The sequence below is a fragment of the Oncorhynchus mykiss genome, chromosome 4 (genome assembly GCF_057628025.1).
Source record: "Oncorhynchus mykiss isolate SJ-2025 chromosome 4, ASM5762802v1, whole genome shotgun sequence".
In the NCBI taxonomy this organism is placed as follows: Eukaryota; Metazoa; Chordata; class Actinopteri; order Salmoniformes; family Salmonidae; genus Oncorhynchus; species Oncorhynchus mykiss.
In genome coordinates, this window is record NC_143025.1 from 33,616,255 (window position 1) to 33,632,915 (window position 16,661).

At 39.2% G+C, this 16,661-nt stretch overlaps 1 protein-coding gene across 2 annotated transcripts; it reads right to left on the reverse strand.

The window, feature by feature from the left end:
- Positions 1 to 3,934: 3,934 nt before the first annotated feature.
- gfi1ab (growth factor independent 1A transcription repressor b) lies at positions 3,935 to 14,940 on the reverse strand. 2 transcript variants are annotated; one of them, XM_021599513.3, is made up of 7 exons: positions 14,818 to 14,940; positions 6,953 to 7,165; positions 6,226 to 6,417; positions 5,482 to 5,891; positions 5,186 to 5,323; positions 4,909 to 5,074; positions 3,935 to 4,692 (listed from the first exon to the last, which is right to left on the reverse strand). In XM_021599513.3, the coding sequence occupies exons 2-7, from the start codon at positions 7,062 to 7,064 to the stop codon at positions 4,505 to 4,507; spliced, it is 1,206 nt and encodes a 401-aa protein (XP_021455188.1). In that variant the 5' UTR covers positions 7,065 to 7,165; positions 14,818 to 14,940; the 3' UTR covers positions 3,935 to 4,504. The 2 variants fall into 2 exon arrangements, with proteins under 2 accessions (XP_021455188.1, XP_090088012.1); XM_090231886.1 differs by lacking the exon at positions 14,818 to 14,940 and having other exon boundaries at positions 6,953 to 7,776.
- Between the last annotated feature and the right edge of the window lie 1,721 nt (positions 14,941 to 16,661).

Consider the following 16,661-nt stretch of genomic DNA (forward strand, 5'->3'; position numbering starts at 1 on the left):
CACATCTGCCACACTGATTCTCAACCCCTCAGGGGTGCGTGCTTAGTCCCCTTCTGTACTCCCTGTTCACCCACGACTGCGTGGCCAAACACAACTCCAACACCATCATTAAGTTTGCTGACGACACAACAGTGGTAGGACTGATCACCAACAACGATGAGAAAGCCTATAGGGAGGAGGTCAGAGACCTGGCAGCGTGGTGCCAGGACAACAACCTCTACCTCAATGTGACCAAGACAAAATAGCTAATCCTGGACTACAGGAAAAGGAGGGCCGAACAGGCCCCCTTTAACATCGACGGGGCTCTAGTGGAGCGGGTCAAGAGTTTCAACTTCCTTTGTGTCCACATCACCAACAAACTATCATGGTCCAAACACACCAAGACAGTCGTGAAGAGGGCACCTTTTCCCTCTCAGGAGATTGAAAATATTTGTCATGGGTCCCCAGATACTCTAAAGGTTCTACAGGTGCACCATTGAGAGCATCCTGGCTGGTTCTATCACCGCCTGGTACGGCAACTGCATCCGGCCGTAAGGTGCTACAGAGGGTAGTGCGTACGGCACAGTACCTCACTGGGGCCAATCTTCCTGCCATCCAGGACCTATATTTTCTTAACTCTATTTCTTGAACTACATTGTTTAAGGGCTTGCAAGTAAGCATTTCAAGGTAAGGTCTACTACACCTGTTGTAATCGGTGCATGTGACAAATACAATTTGATTTGATTTGAACAAGCACTTCCTGATTTAATTTTGTCTGGAGATGAAATTATAACATTGATGTAGACTATAGCCCTCCCAAGATATGGCATATTGTCTAATTGACTAAAATAGGTCTATACAGTATGTCAGGCCTAAGAATGTTAACTAAAGGAATATATACATCAAATCTTGTTTTATTTACTGCAGTGGGCTAAATCAGGGTTTCTTGGTAGTTTTATACAAATCTAGTTGAAAAAAAGTGTACACCTCACACACATGGGCTTTAAAAAAAAAGAAGACACCTGTACCATGTCAGATATAGAGGTGATATGTATTCAATTTTGAGTTTGCATCCCAATATTACACTTTATATAGATTGCAGAAGACTGAACAATAACAAACCCGTTTGACATAGAAACACTTGTTGTCTTTTAAACAATTGTGTTTATTAATTATGAAATTATGAAACAAATGAATAACATTCAACCCATGAGGCCACTAGATCATTTGACTGCAGGAAAGGGCTACAACGTTCTCGATTATGATTAACTTTCCATTTTGTATGACTGGGTAGCTTGTATTGTTTTGTGCTGTTTTTGTTGCTGTTCATTCTCACGTTTTATAATGTGTCCTCACAATGGGCACAGATATCAGTTCAACATCCAGTTTGATTTACAGTTCTCAACTAACGTGAATTCAATGTGAAATCAACTAAATAAATTCGCCATGTCATTGGAATTAGGTTAAAAGTTGGGTGGGGAAAAAACGAAATGCCCTGATGTTGATTCGTTTTTGCAAATCAAATTAGTTGTCCCCATTGATTCAAAGTCATCACAACAACGTCGATTCAACTTGTTTTTTCCCCATCGTCTATTTCTTTCTATGTTAGCAAATTTCGAATGACAACTGTTTGACTAAATTAATTAGTCTTGTCCTCAATTGAAGGGATATCAGTAGCCTACACATACACCTGAGTCACTTTTCATGCTCTTGCGCCAACAAGCTGTATTCCGGACAGCGGTGGTTTAGGTGCCCAACCTGAGCTTTATACACAGTGGCCAAAGCCTCATACCAAGCATTAGGTTAACGGTTAATACGCTCAGGCAATGTTTGAGGTCTAAACAAAAGACTCCTTACTGCCTTGGTAAAAACAAACCAAATGTATATAGGAGCTTTTGACAGATACATAGGAGACAGATATATAGGAGCTTTTTAGCAGCATCATGTACCCTAGGTCTGGGAGAAATTGAGTTTATTTTTCCCATGCCAATTTCCATGTAAAAATTATATTTTATTGCTTTCATCATGATAAAAAAATGGTTTTAAGCCTGGATATAATTTAAAATTAGATTTAAAATTATAACTGTTAACTAAATATTTTAAGCATCTAATTATTTATTCAAACCGAAAATATTTGCTAAATAGATGACTAAGCTGTCATCTCTAAAGCCTTAAAAAACTTCGTGGATCAGATAAAAACGAGAAGAAAACTAGATGTTTTGATTAATGAATAATGGGAGAACAGAAACCTTCCAGTCTGAAGGCACTTGAAGACCTTTGTGATACGACTTATTTTGTGGTCTCCTCTCAGATTTCCAGTAAAATAGCCAACGGCAAGAAAGCACTTTAAAGACCTATTACATGGAGTGGAAAATAAACCTGGCCGCTGTATAGGTACTTTTTCACATAGTCTTATTAAAAGAGACTTCAAATCAATTTGTGCTCAGTCAAGTTTTTCGATTAATATTACACACCTCAATGAATAGACAAGATAAATGTTTTCTATGAAAATTCACTGAAGGTTAACCAGGAGGACAATCCCTACACATAGTGGAAATATAACAATAATGGATTAAACTATTCAATTCAATGATTTGCCTAATATTAACAATATCACAGGTCCCCCTCCAAGACAGATGCATTTCAAGTGGTTGTATTCTGTCTATGAATGTATATGTGTTATTTGGACCAAAGATTTACAATAACGAATGCAGATCATCTGAACTCGAATGATAAATAAGTTAAGAATATTTACATTGGCAGTCCTAAGAATTCAGAATGACCTACAAGGTAAACCCCAATGTGCTGCCATTACTCAAAACTGTTGAAGAAGCCATCTATATCTGAGTACAGTTAATAAAAAATGATTACTCAAACCGATAGTCACTGTGACAATGTGTAGGGGGCCCACATTTGAGTTGAATCATTTTGAACATTTTGAGTAACGCCCTCACTAATATAATTTTCCAGTATGCCTTGCCTTTTCGAGTGAATGAATTGTAGTTACCACCCATGACCGTATTTGTTAATGGCATGAGACATGGTTATTGACATTTTCTGTCTTGTGGCCTTCACCAAGTGAGTTCCTAGGCGAATGTTATCAGTATAATTTAATGTAACTCTTAATTTAACTCTTTATGACAATACATGACATATTTCATGAGGCCATATTTTGAGACCTATCTTTACCCTAATGAAGTTGCCTGAAATTCATAGTTTACAGGCCACATAAGGCCTGGAAGAAAGGTTGCAAAATTCCAATATCTTTCCCAGAATTCCCAGATTCTCAATAAAAACTGGTTGAAAGATTTCCAGGAATCTTACAATAAGGATTTCTGGAAAACCTGCATAGGAAATCTACCAGCGTTTTGTTACCCTACCTGCAAATCACTGGCTTGCAAAGTGATGTGTATTCCTATTGGTATCCAAGCTGAGTTAGGATAGCCATCAGTTTAATTTGATTCACCAGCAATCTGCATTTATAATGACTGCCAGGTTTGGGAACAGTGGGAGGAGCCATTTAAATAGGAACCACCATTTCAGGAAAGGGTGCAAAAAATTCTAACTAAATGACTGGTTAGTTTAGAAAATGTTATGTTATTTATCTTTGTGTAGCATACGATTAATCAATCAATCACTCAATGTACATGCAAAAACTATTTTTTTTAAACAATTCCAAGAAATCGACCTGCAGGGCATGCTGGAAAAACAAATAGAGTTCATGTGACTTCTTATTTAGTTTTTAGTCAGTACCACAAACATTTGAAGTAATAATGACTTCAGTTGAGTTTGAGTTGAATTTACTATAACTATTTGAGTTAAAATTTGAGTAAAAAATGTATTGGGGTTGACAGTGATCTATATGTATTTGAGTAATCCGTGGCTTTTGCTGCTTGAAACACCTTGCAGTAGGCGACGAAACAAAATAAAAAATAAACAAAACTCTCAAAATATGTTGGATTACACTTTTCATATTTTATTCAAATGATAATCTGATCAATAAATAAGGTATAGCATGATAGTAAACAACATCTGGATATACAGTCTGGTTGATATAAAATACAAATGTGCAATTTGAATTGGAAGAACGAAAATGAAAAAAATGAAAACATTTCTGGTTTATAAAATAAAAGCACAAACCTTTTGTTTATTAAATCACATAGCCTTGTTGTAGTGACTGTTGTGCCAGCATCCATGGCGTCCAACTGAAAACAAAGTGACATTCTTTAGACAAGGGCTGTTTTCCCAACTGTCCGTTGGAAATTGTTCGTCTGTTGTTTTTGTTTTTGCGCTTTCTTGGTGGTTATATTGCCTATCCGGTTATTTTGTACTAATATTTTGGGTTCAGATAATGTCCCTCCCTGGTTCAAACCGGTTTTGTCTTAACCTATACTGCACAAAAGCCTCTACAATACTCCACCAGTATGTCTTAGTCTAACATGTTTGAGGAATGGATAACTAGCTTATTTCCGGTTTCCAAAAAAAAGTGGTTTGTTGAATAGTGTTTGGTGTCCATTATTTGATTTTAGTTTGAGGGTTTTAGTCCATGCTGGGTTTCTTTGTGCCTTCTTAAGTCGACTTTTCTCTGGAATCCCTTGCCGCAGAGGTCGCATCCGAACGGTTTGAAGCCGGTGTGTTTCCGGCTGTGCGTTATGAGGTTGGAGCTCTGGCTGAACGCTTTCCCACACACCTGGCATTTGTGCGGCTTCTCACCTGCATGACAAATGTACACATTAACCGTCATGTTACCTTTATTAGCCAAACCATATAGGCAAGCAAGCTGTTTTTATTTTATTGTATCCGGTCAGGTCAATTAGGCATGACTTATCACTATTAGCCGCATTAAGGTGGCCGTTTACGCAATGAACATATTTAGTGTTGCATCGAGGTATGTTTACTAATACACTACAATTTCTGACGTATACTTGCCTGTGTGGATGAATGTGTGTTTCTTCATGTCTGATTTCTGGTGGAACCTCTTCCCGCAATACTGGCATGGGTAAGGCCGTGTATCCGAGTGGATGAGGAGGTGCGTGGAGAGAGTCGACGACCTTTTGAAGCTTTTACCACAGATTTTGCAATCAAAACTTCTTTCCTGTGGAAGTATACAGGCAAATATTAGTCTAAATCGGACATATATTGCTTGTTTGCGTTGAATAATCAGTGACAAACGAGACGAGAATAGTCTAGATTCTAGAATGGTCACCTGAGAGTGCACAACTTTATGTTGCTCGAGGCTGACAGCATGTCCGAAGGTTTTGCCACATATATCACAACCATAGGGCCTCGTGCCACTGTGTGATCTGCGAACGTGAACCTCCAACCCATGGGGAGTCGAAAACACCTGCAGAGTTGTTTGAAATTCGTGAGGGTGATGGTGACAGGTTGATAAAGATAGTGATCATCATGCCGGAAAAAGTGTGTCCACAACCACAAATCCTCAAGCATGTCATTGCAAGCATAAGATGTTTCAATCCTCCACATTTGCATATATTATCTTACCTTGCTGCATTTGATGCACTTGTAGGCACCATTCAGAATGAGCCGTGAGCACAGAAGGTCAGACTCAGCCTTGATTTCTGAGCTTTTCCCCTGCAGGTTCCCTTCCGAGTACAACCCAACCCCGGGTGCGGTGGCTCTATCGAACAAACAGGCAGCGGCCCTGTAATCACTGTAATTTTCAGGTACCGGGCTTCCCTCGAAGAGGGTCGGTTCGATGACCCGGTCACCATAGTAACCCAGAGCTGGGCTCCGGTCCAGGTCCATGGGATGGTGGTGCTGGTGGTGGAGACTTTGCTGGACCAGATGCCGAATGTCAGAGCCAGAGTAACTGTTCCATGCATAGGGCCGGAATGGAACAGCAAAGGGTTGTGTCTCGTCCACGGAGGGAGACAGGGATTTATCAGAATCTACTGTTGAGTTGCAAATAAATATAATTGATTAGCGCGCTGTTCTTAACTCAGGATGGAGACAGGCAAACAGGATGTCCCGTCATCAAAATGGTGAAATTGTAATCACAAACGTTCAGTTTAAAGTAAACTCATGTTGATTTTCGATGTGATATGTCTGATGATGATTGTTTAACTTAGCCTATGTAAAATGAGGCTTTCACAAAACATCAAATTACTTTTCAAATATTTTTTTTCTCCGATAAAAGTATGAAGAGGATCATTGCGCCTGCTACTATCTCCCATATTCAGGTATCTAAAGGCCTACAGTTTAATGCACCACATACTAGATCTCTACCTGGAGATGCTGAGGGCGATGGAGGCCGCCAGAAGTCTTCATAATCCGAGGCTGCACCGCACACACTGTCCCCACAGCTGAGCGGGGACTTGGAGAAATCAGCCGTGTCAGCCAGGTGAGAGTCCGGGGAGAACCCGCCGATGGCATCGCCGCCAGTCAAGGCATCCAAGTCCTCTGGAATCTTACTATTCTCTGTTTTAATTACAACGAGCAGTAAGTAGCCTATTAAAGTAGCCTTAGTTTACAAGTATAACGACAAAAATACAACTTTGATAATGATAGCCTAACACTTTAATAATTATTCTTAGAAGACATAATATAAATAACGTTAATAATAGCCTAGAAATGTCAGCACAATTATATGTTATTAAGAATAACGATAGGATTTGCAAATTCATTATATTGAGGTCAACGTAACTATCAAAATAAGGTAAACATTCCGATTTGCATACAGGATAAGCCTACATGGGCTATATATCTCTTTCAACTAACAGCTAGAATTTAAATTATAAATCATAGTCTTATATTTATAATATATTGCAGGTTATTTTGAATGAAGCCATGCCTCAAAATATAGCCTAATAATTAGTACAAAAATACAAATAAAAGTGTATATTTATACCAACATAATTAGGCTACAGAAAAACGAATGAGGTTGTGCATTTGTATGAAATATGTACACCTCACACAACATCCAGACATTAACATGGAGATAACATTCACATACCTGCACATATATGAGCTAAGATAGTATCCAGTCGATTGTAGTCATCTTCAAAGGAGCGGGGCTGGTGGTAGCTGTGCGCCTTCTTACTTTTCACCAAGAAGGACCGAGGCATTTTCACTCTCCTTGTTCGACCTTTGCTAATATCCAAAATCACTGGCGATCCAACAGCAATCTGCTCCTCTGTTCCTGGGATGCGGTGCTGCTGTTTTATTCCTGAAAAGATTAGAAGACTATTGGTTGACAATGCGTGGTCAACTTTAAGAGAGTTCTAGCTGGGGATGAAGCATGCGCACACGCCCTCTCCCGTCTGCCAGGTGTTGTGGGGACCTTTTAGGGACAGGTGCCTAAGCTAGAGGAAACTCCTCCTCAGTTTGCTGCCGCTCGGGGGGCTATGATTGGTCCGCCTCCAGAACTAACTGCTCCCCAGGCAGCTCCATCTCACGGATCAGCCTGTAGCTCTACTGGGGGAATTACAACCCATATCAATCCGGATAAGTGATACACTGCTTTATCAATGTGTTACTTAATCCCTCCCTATCCCTAGCTGCAGTACAGGACAGGGGAGAGAGGAAACGCGGTATGCAGCACCAGGGTGCCAGTCAGTCAGGGTTGCTATGGACCGTGCCACACGTTCGTCATCATGAGACATGTAGAATGTGCTTGATAATGGTACAGGATCCATATATTACCGTCATCGATTGCACATGAATGAGAATGAGAATCAGAGAATAGTAGGCGATGAATGGACGTGGATGTGACTAAATAGTCACGTCACAGAATATATTTATTGTTTATTATATAGGTTTATAATATAGGCTATAGCATTTTGTAGAATGAAGAAATGTTGTTAAAAGACTCATGCATGATAACACTGCATCGGTATTGAATTGTTTTGCGTCCTTCACAAGTGTATTTTCAACCATCAATTTGGTCGGTGTCTCCATACATACAGGCTATATTTGATAACTGCAGACAACTGCACACGTCTGCCTGCGGTGCCACCGGAGTTTCGTATTTCCTGCATTATTATAATATGCTCAGTGAGTAAACAGATACGTCTGTTCCCTGTCTGCACAGTGGGACCGCTGATGACCTGTTCTGGCCCAATTACGCACAGAACAATAAGGCATGCAGCGAGCGCATTCAGCTGGAGCTCACACGCCAGACAACCAGTGGGACCGTGACTATCTGTACTTCACATTTAGAATGTTTCAACCAGCCGCTGGCCCGTGCCATTCAGAATAATTTAAATTGTTGTATTGGTGCAGTGAAAATACATCAATTCAATGTCCAAACATGACAGACCTATTCATTTGATAAACATTTCACATGAAATTATTAACATACAAAACATATGTATAGGCCTGTATTGTCTTTGAAATGACGTAGAAAATACGACAACGTAATTAAATTATTAAGAACAAATAAAGAAAAACGAAATAGCAATGTTGGTACGATTTGCCGGGCCTATAGCAGATACCATTTAGGCTACAAAGACTAAATAATTGATTAGGCCTATTCGTTTATGAACTTTGAAGTGAGACAATAAAGTGGTGACAGCAATAGACTTCAAACATTTAATAGTCACTCATTTTTGTTTAAGACCAGGCTCATATGACATAGCATGTTTTCAGTTCATTCTCTGTCAGTTAATGCAGAAGTACTCTATCAGGCGCAGGAAGGCAGGCAGGTCCTACAGACCATGATACAGTAGAAAAAACAGTGACTTGCAGGAAATCAAAGCGCCATATGCCCTCTGTCGATTAGAAACATCACCGCTGCATCCGGACCTTGCATTAGGTTGGAGGAGATAAGACAGGCTACCGATAAAAACATAAGATACACTGACGCGAGTTAAACATTGCCCAAATTGTGGTGCAATTTGACTTTCTCTTTCACATAGCAGCCTAGAAAATCTATTCAACTCATCAAACCACAAACGTTATTTGAAATGTTTAGCATAATCCAAGCAAATCATTAAGGTATTAGCCTATTTCAATGGAAAAACGTTGAATGCAATTAAATATAGACTTCTAATTTAACATAATAGCACAAACAAATCTAAGAGTTGAGGTTATTAAATCCGATAGGCCACCCACAATCTTATGAATGCCTTTGGCAACACCAATGCAAGGCCTATCAGTTATTGTTGTTTGTTTATATGAATAAACATCCATTATGAGGCCATGTATCATTATTCAGCAGCAGGCCTATACATTCAATGTTTTGTAGTTAAATCTCTTTCCACAATGGGAGCAGTGGTAGGTGTTATCCCCTCCTGAATGTGCCCTGTCATGAATAATCAGGCCCCCCAACTTGGTAAAACTCTTTCCACACAAGGAGCATTGGTAGAGCGTTTCTTGCGTGTGTCCCCATTCAAACTAAATAACCAGTCATCTAATTCATTTGTTTGACCTCTATGCACCGTTTATGAAACAGGTCCTTGGTGTATTTTTCCAGATGTTTTGTAATTATGGGTTATCAGCTGTTTTATGTGCATAAGGTTTTCTGTAATAGGCACATTTTATTTTATGGAGTAGGTTACAAACAAATATAATTGCTGAAATATTTCTAATTACTATGCTAACTTCTTTGTTTTTAAAACACGAATCGTTTGCCTATTGAAATGTTCAATATAATCCCAAAATGTAAGGGTTGAATCAATGACACTCGCTAGGTTTCCATCCAACTGATGACAGATTTCCATGCAAATATTCACAAAACCACATAAAAACAATATTAAGATTTTCTCACCACACTAAATAGAATATAGGCCTACATGATTTTCTTCATAATGCATTTCATATTTCATGGAGCCTACATTACACCATTTTTTTCATAATGCATTTATTACAAGGCTCCACTTTGTTGTGTACATTACACCATTTCTTTCACAATGCATTTTATACAAGGCTATGTCGAATTGTATGAGGGTTACCAGATTGGAGAATACAGCTTTTTTGTTGTTGTTGGTGGTATCGATGAAGGTATTTGATTGGGTAATGGTGAAACATTTTTCTGGTGGGAAATTATAATACACACACATACAAACACTTACACACATATACACGCACTCACTTTTTTTGTACTCATGTTATAGCCAGCTCTTGACTTTTGTGTGAATCTAGTTGTCGTGTATTTGTAGCCGCAAAACACCAGTCTCAACGTCAACAGTGAAGAGACGACTCCGGGATGCTGGCCTTCTAGGCAGAGTTCCTCTGTCCAGTGTCTGTGTTCTTTTGACCATCTTAATCTTTTTTTTTATTGGCCGGTCTGAGACATGGATTTTTCTTTGCAACTCTGCCTAGGCCAGCATCCCGGAGTCGCCTCTTCACTGTTGACATTGAGACTGGTGTTTTGCAGGTACCATTTAATGAAGCTGCCAGTTGAGGACTTGTGAGGCGTCTGTTTCTCAAACTAGACACTCTAATGTACTTGTCCTCTTGCTCAGTTGTGCACCGGGGCCTCCCACTCTTCTTTCTATTCTGGGAAGAGCCAGTTTGCGCTGTTCTGTGAAGGGGGTAGTACACAGTGTTGTACGAGAACTTCAGTTTCTTGCCAATTTCTCGCATCAGCCGTTTCCAGCTACAATAGTCATCTACAACATTAACGTCTACACCGTATTTCTGATCAATTTGATGTTATTTTAATGGACAAAAAATGGGCTTATCTTTCAAAAACAAGGACATTTCTAAGTGACCCCAAACGTTTGAAGTGTATATGCTTCTAGATATGTGTTGTATATTTGATGTATTGATGCAGCGCTCACCCCCCCTGCTAAAATAAAGGTTAAATCAAACAAGTAATAGTAAACTTGAGTTCTAACTGATTTTGTTGTTGTTGTTGTACCGCAATAGTGGTAGAGAGTAAGCTGACATGCGGGAGCCAATTTAGAAGACACCACATTCAAGTACTCCATCCCCCACTCATTCAAATGTAGGACCTGGCTTCTCCAGTCTGACCCCTCTGCTGTCTCTGGCCCCACCCCCACCCCCACCCGGTCATCTAGAGGTGTGAAGGTTAGTACCTTTTATGTAGAGAGGCTAATGATTCATCATGTATGACATTCATGGGGTGTGTAAACTTTAATTGTCTATTGCCATAGCATTTTCACGATGTTCTCTATAGTTATGTACTTGGAAATGTATAAATTGAACAATTCAGCCTCTTGGGTACATTTGTGAAGGACACCTGGGAAACGTGATACAAAATATTATTTAGAGTTCTCATTCTTGAATGTATCAAACTTTACACACAGACTTCTGTCTTCTTGTGGACAACATCTAACTTACACCCATCTTCCTAGGTAAATGTAAGGCCTTACTTTTGCATTTCAAAAATGATGCAAAAATAAATAAATATGGAAAATGCATGTTTTTTTGTTTGTTTGATCTTTCACCAGATCGAATGTGTTATATTATCCTACATGAATTGTACATTTCCAGAAACTTCAAAGTGTTTCCTTTCAAATGGTACCAATAATATGCATGTCCTTGCTTCATGTCCAGAGCTACAGACAGTTAGATTTGGGGATGTCATTTTAGGCGGAAATTGAGATGAAGGGTCCCGATCCACAAGAAGTATTAAAAAGGGTTTATTTACAACCTATTGGGGTAGAAGATGTTAGGAATAGTGGCATAGGAGAGTCTGAAATGAATTAAATACCATAATAACCCTAAGCTATGCTCAATGTCAACAAACATTTCCAGTGAGAAATGTTCAGTCTGAAGCTATTCAGACTGAAGCTATGGGTTTCACAGCCCTATAATAAAACAAGTTATATCACCTTAAACATTGTTTATTTACAACCTCTGGGGTATAACATGTTGGGCAAAGTGGTATAGGAGAGTTTGACATATAACCCCTAACTTGACTTCAGTCTTCACCAATGAGAACCAAGAGTTCTACAACCAAAAAAAAAAAAAAAATCCTACATCCATCTCATTAGATCAGAACAGGATGGATCAACAGATCATATTACTGGTTTGCATCCTAAAAAAGGATATTTGTGTTTTGCTGCATAACACACTTACATGATTTGCCTACCCATATGATGTGGATCATTGTCAGGTTATTTGATATAGAACACCATGGTTGTAATAACACTTTAAACAGGCAGTTTGTAAATGTGTAGAATGTGTTGGTTTTGGATCCACACTGGTAAATTAACGTATGTAAATTACACAGCAACAGAGGATTTTCTTCTGAATAACTGGTCAGGGCATAGCACTTTCCATTCAGCTTCAGGCAACTTTGATGTAAGGCTTGATCACACCTGTAGTGATTACTTCTATCCATCATGCCCATTGTTGCTTATCTGTTGTTCACTAGATATATCAATGTAATTACACCCAACACAATGTTGAAAAACAGAACGCTTCCCACCAATAAATCACATAACTAGACGTGAGCTGGACGTGATCCCAATGCTGTCACCAATGTAACGGAAGAAAGTGAAAGATGCAACAGGGACTCCAAGCAGGGCTCATACATGGTAAAGTGAGCTCTAACAGCTGTTGCCATGAAAGCCTAGTAGACCTCTGGGCTGAGGCAGTAGGCCTACAATGCTGACATATGCCTTGTTACAATATCCTAAGTGTATAACATGATTGACATGACCTTAATAATCATCATGAAATGGCCTTGGAAGTGCCATAAGTTTAAGTCAACATAATTCATGATCTTGCATGAACCTGTTTAACTGCATTGATATGGCTTAATTGATCATAGTCCAGACTCCTTATAGTTGCAAATGCCATGCAGTTGCACCAGGGGAATTTAAACCAAATGTACTTTTTTTTTGCAGTTCCTTGTTTCCCCACATTTATTGATGAATTAATTTCCCATTATGAAAATGTATCCCCATTCCCCAATCAAATATCAATACCACAACAACAGCACCAGACAAATACAGTTTTTACAACATGGTTGATTAACAATATTGGGTTGTTAACACGTTTGTTATTTTATATAAATGTGGGACACAAAAAAAGGCAGTGTCCAAAATGCATTACTCCAATAACTTTCAGAAAAATGTTCCAAAGTTTTTGTACCCAAAAATGTATTTTCCTATGAATTAAGTCGCACAAAAATGTGTGTATTTTCCTAAAAAATTAAGTTACACAAACATGTTTTATTTTCACACGAATTAAGCCACACAAAAAAAATCAGCAGAAATACTTTTGATACATATTTGCACAAATTGAGTGTGAGATTGTGTTGCAAACCTATAAAGTGAGTAGTCCCACACGGGTATTCGCACGTGCTTTCTAGCCAACAGCTCAACGATACAGTGCCGGTCTAGCCTACATGACGCGATTATTTTTATTTGTCAAATGGCAGCCTAACATCTATCTCTCGATATTTATTGGAAAGGAGCGTTAAACGCCAAGTCATCACGTGACTCCAAGTTGACTTTGATTTGATGGCCTTATTATATAAATATTTGGCATGAAATAGTTTCCACCAACATTTTTCGCGTAATACATTTTACCGACACAAAAAGATCCCACCTGGTTTAGTGTATTTTGTTTTGTCAGGCCTGTCATTTTATCCGACATCTACTTTACCCACATAAAAAGGTTGGATGCACATAGTTCAGTCTGCTTCACGTGTTGTATTGTGCCATGGATCCAGCACGCATTTTCAAATGAAAGGAGAGGATTAACGAAGTTTGACACACTCCTTCAACAGAGGTGAAGGCCATTATGTTCATTACATGCAGCCACTAGCTAGGTTTCCATCCAATTGGCGACAGATTTGGATGCGATTTTTCTCAAATCTGCATAAAACAACATGCGCATTTTCCCACCAGATATGTGTTTTATTCAAATTGATTTGTTGCGGACAAAAGGCTGTGCGCATAAAGTGCACATTACATTTCCATGTTCCGAATAAAAAGTGAAATGGGTTTCCATCACATTTTCCACTCTACTGATGGCTTATAGCGAACGTGCCCACTCTGGTCTTGGCATATGTGCTCTAGCCAACAGCTCCCAGATACAGTGCAGGTAGCCTCCCTACATAATGAGATTACTATGGTTATTAAAGGCAGCCAAGCATCGATCATCATGTCACCAGAATAAGACCATCGATTTTTATCGGAAATCAGCATCAAGCACATCAACGTGCACTTCCACCACCCTGTGAAGTTCATCATTTATTTCATCTGTAGCCTAATAAACGGCACGCTTTCTGGAGTCATAGCGGGAGGACCACACAACAAATATTCGCAAGAACATCTTTCGCCAATTGGATGAAAAACCTAGCTAACGTTACTGAGTCATAAATGTACAGCCAGCTTCAGGGTATTCTAATAAAGGAAATTAAATACTTTTTTCGTCAACAAAAATGAAACAGCATGTGCTAGGCTATACATTGGGACAGCGTGATGCAACTCATCCACATGTTAAGATAAAAGGCTCAAATGTGTTCTTATCAATAATGAGACTAAAAGTGTGCATGTTGTAGCCTATCTAGCTAGTTTGAATCCCTGAGCCGACCACGTAAACAATCTGTCGATGTGCCCTTGAGCAAGGCACTTAACTCTAATTGCTCCACGGGCGCCGTTGATAATGTCAGAACTTTGATAATGACCCCACTATCGTAGGGTGTCTCAGGGAGAGTTGGGATATGCAACAAAACAACAACACATTTCCAATTCACACATGCATATTAATACACTTGTACATGTGTGAAATAGGACAAATATAAGCACCCACCTAAAAAATATTGTAATATTATCCCCATGTGCGTCCCCTTTAGGCGGTATACTATACCATTGGTTTAAACATTTATAGGTTGACAAGTCACAGAGCAGGTTCAAGACATACCAGAGTTCAAGCGTAATGAAAAGCTTCTCAGACCTGTCAGAACAACCCGGGTCCAGTGCCGCTGAAGGATCTTGTGTTGTTGTCACAAAGTTGCTTTGCTAGACACGCAGCTCTGAAAGTTGCTCTCCTAAAAGCAGCAGAATGATTTACTTCCTGAATGTTATTTCAGGCACTTCTAGATTTATGCAGATGAAAGAAAGGGGAATCGTGTTTGAGCATCACCTACTGACAGCGCTATATCAAACTAAGCTCTACAGTGAATCTCGTCAAATTGGCATATACAAATTAATATAGTTTAATAAGGGCCACAAAGTGCTGTATAATTATTTTATGTGTTATCCAATGGCCGTTGTACGATTTAACTGTACAATTTTACCCCCCCCCCCCAAAAAAAAAAAAAAATCTAAAAGAATTCTAAAGAAAACAAGTATGCCTAATGCATTTGACTATAAGGATATACAGCTCTGGATAAAATTAGCGACCACTGCAAAATTATCAGTTTCTCTGATTTTACTATTTATAGGTATCTGTTTGGGTAAAATACAATTTTTTGTTTTAATCTTTAAACTTCTGACAACATTTCTCCCAACCCCCCCCCCAAAAAAATATTGTAATTTAGAGCATTTATTTGCAGAAAATTACAACTGGTCAAAATAACAAAAAATACGCAGTGTTGTCAGACCTCAAATAATACACTGTGGCTTGTAGGTCTCTCCAGGTCTCTCACCCACTGTGTGAAATTTGGTGGAGGATAAGTGGTGATCTGGGGGTGCTTCAGCAAGACTGGAATCGGGCAGATTTGTCTTTGTGAAAGACGCATGAATCAAGCCACGTACAAGGTTGTCCTGGAAGAAAACTTGCTTCCTTCTGCTCTGACAATGTTCCCCAACTCTCAGGATTGGTTTTTCCAGCAGGACAATGCTCCATCTCACACAGCCAGGTCAATCAAGGTGGGGATGGAGGACCACCAGATCAAGACCCTGTCATGACTAGCCCAATCTACAAACCTGAACCCCATTGAACACCTCTGGAATGTGATCAAGAGGAAGATGGTTGGTCACAAGCCATCAAACAAAGCCGAGCTGCTTGAATTTTTGGCGCCAGCAGTGGCATAGTCACCCAACATCAATGTGAAAGACTGGTGGAGAGCATTCCAAGACGCATGAAAGCTGTGATTGGAAATCAGCATTATTCCACCAAATATTGATTTCTGAACTCTTCCTAAGTTAAAATATTAGTATTGTGTTGTTTAAAAATGAATATGAAATTATTTTCTTTGCATTATTTGAGGTCTGACAACCCTGCATCTATTTTGTTCTTTTGACCAGTTGTCATTTTCTGCAAATAAATGCTGTAAATTTACAATATTTTTGGGAGGAATGTTAGTTTTACCCAAACACATACCTATAAATAGTAAAACCAGAGAAATTGATAATTTTGTAGTGGTCTCGTAATTTTTCCAGAGCTGTGTGAGTGTATATACACTGCTCAAAAAAATAAAGGGAACACTTAAACAACACAATGTAACTCCAAGTCAATCACACTTCTGTGAAATCAAACTGTCCACTTAGGAAGCAACACTGATTGACAATAAATTTCACATTTTGTTGTGCAAATCGAATAGACAACAGGTGGAAATTATAGGCAATTAGCAAGACACCCCCAATAAAGGAGTGGTTCTGCAGGTGGTGACTACAGACCACTTCTCAGTTCCTATGCTTCCTGGCTGATGTTTTGGTCACTTTTGAATGCTGGCAGTGCTTTCACTCTAGTGGTAGCATGACACGGAGTCTACAACCCACACAAGTGGCTCAGGTAGTGCAGCTCATCCAGGATGGCACCTTAATACAGGCTGTGGCAAGAAGGTTTGCTGTGTC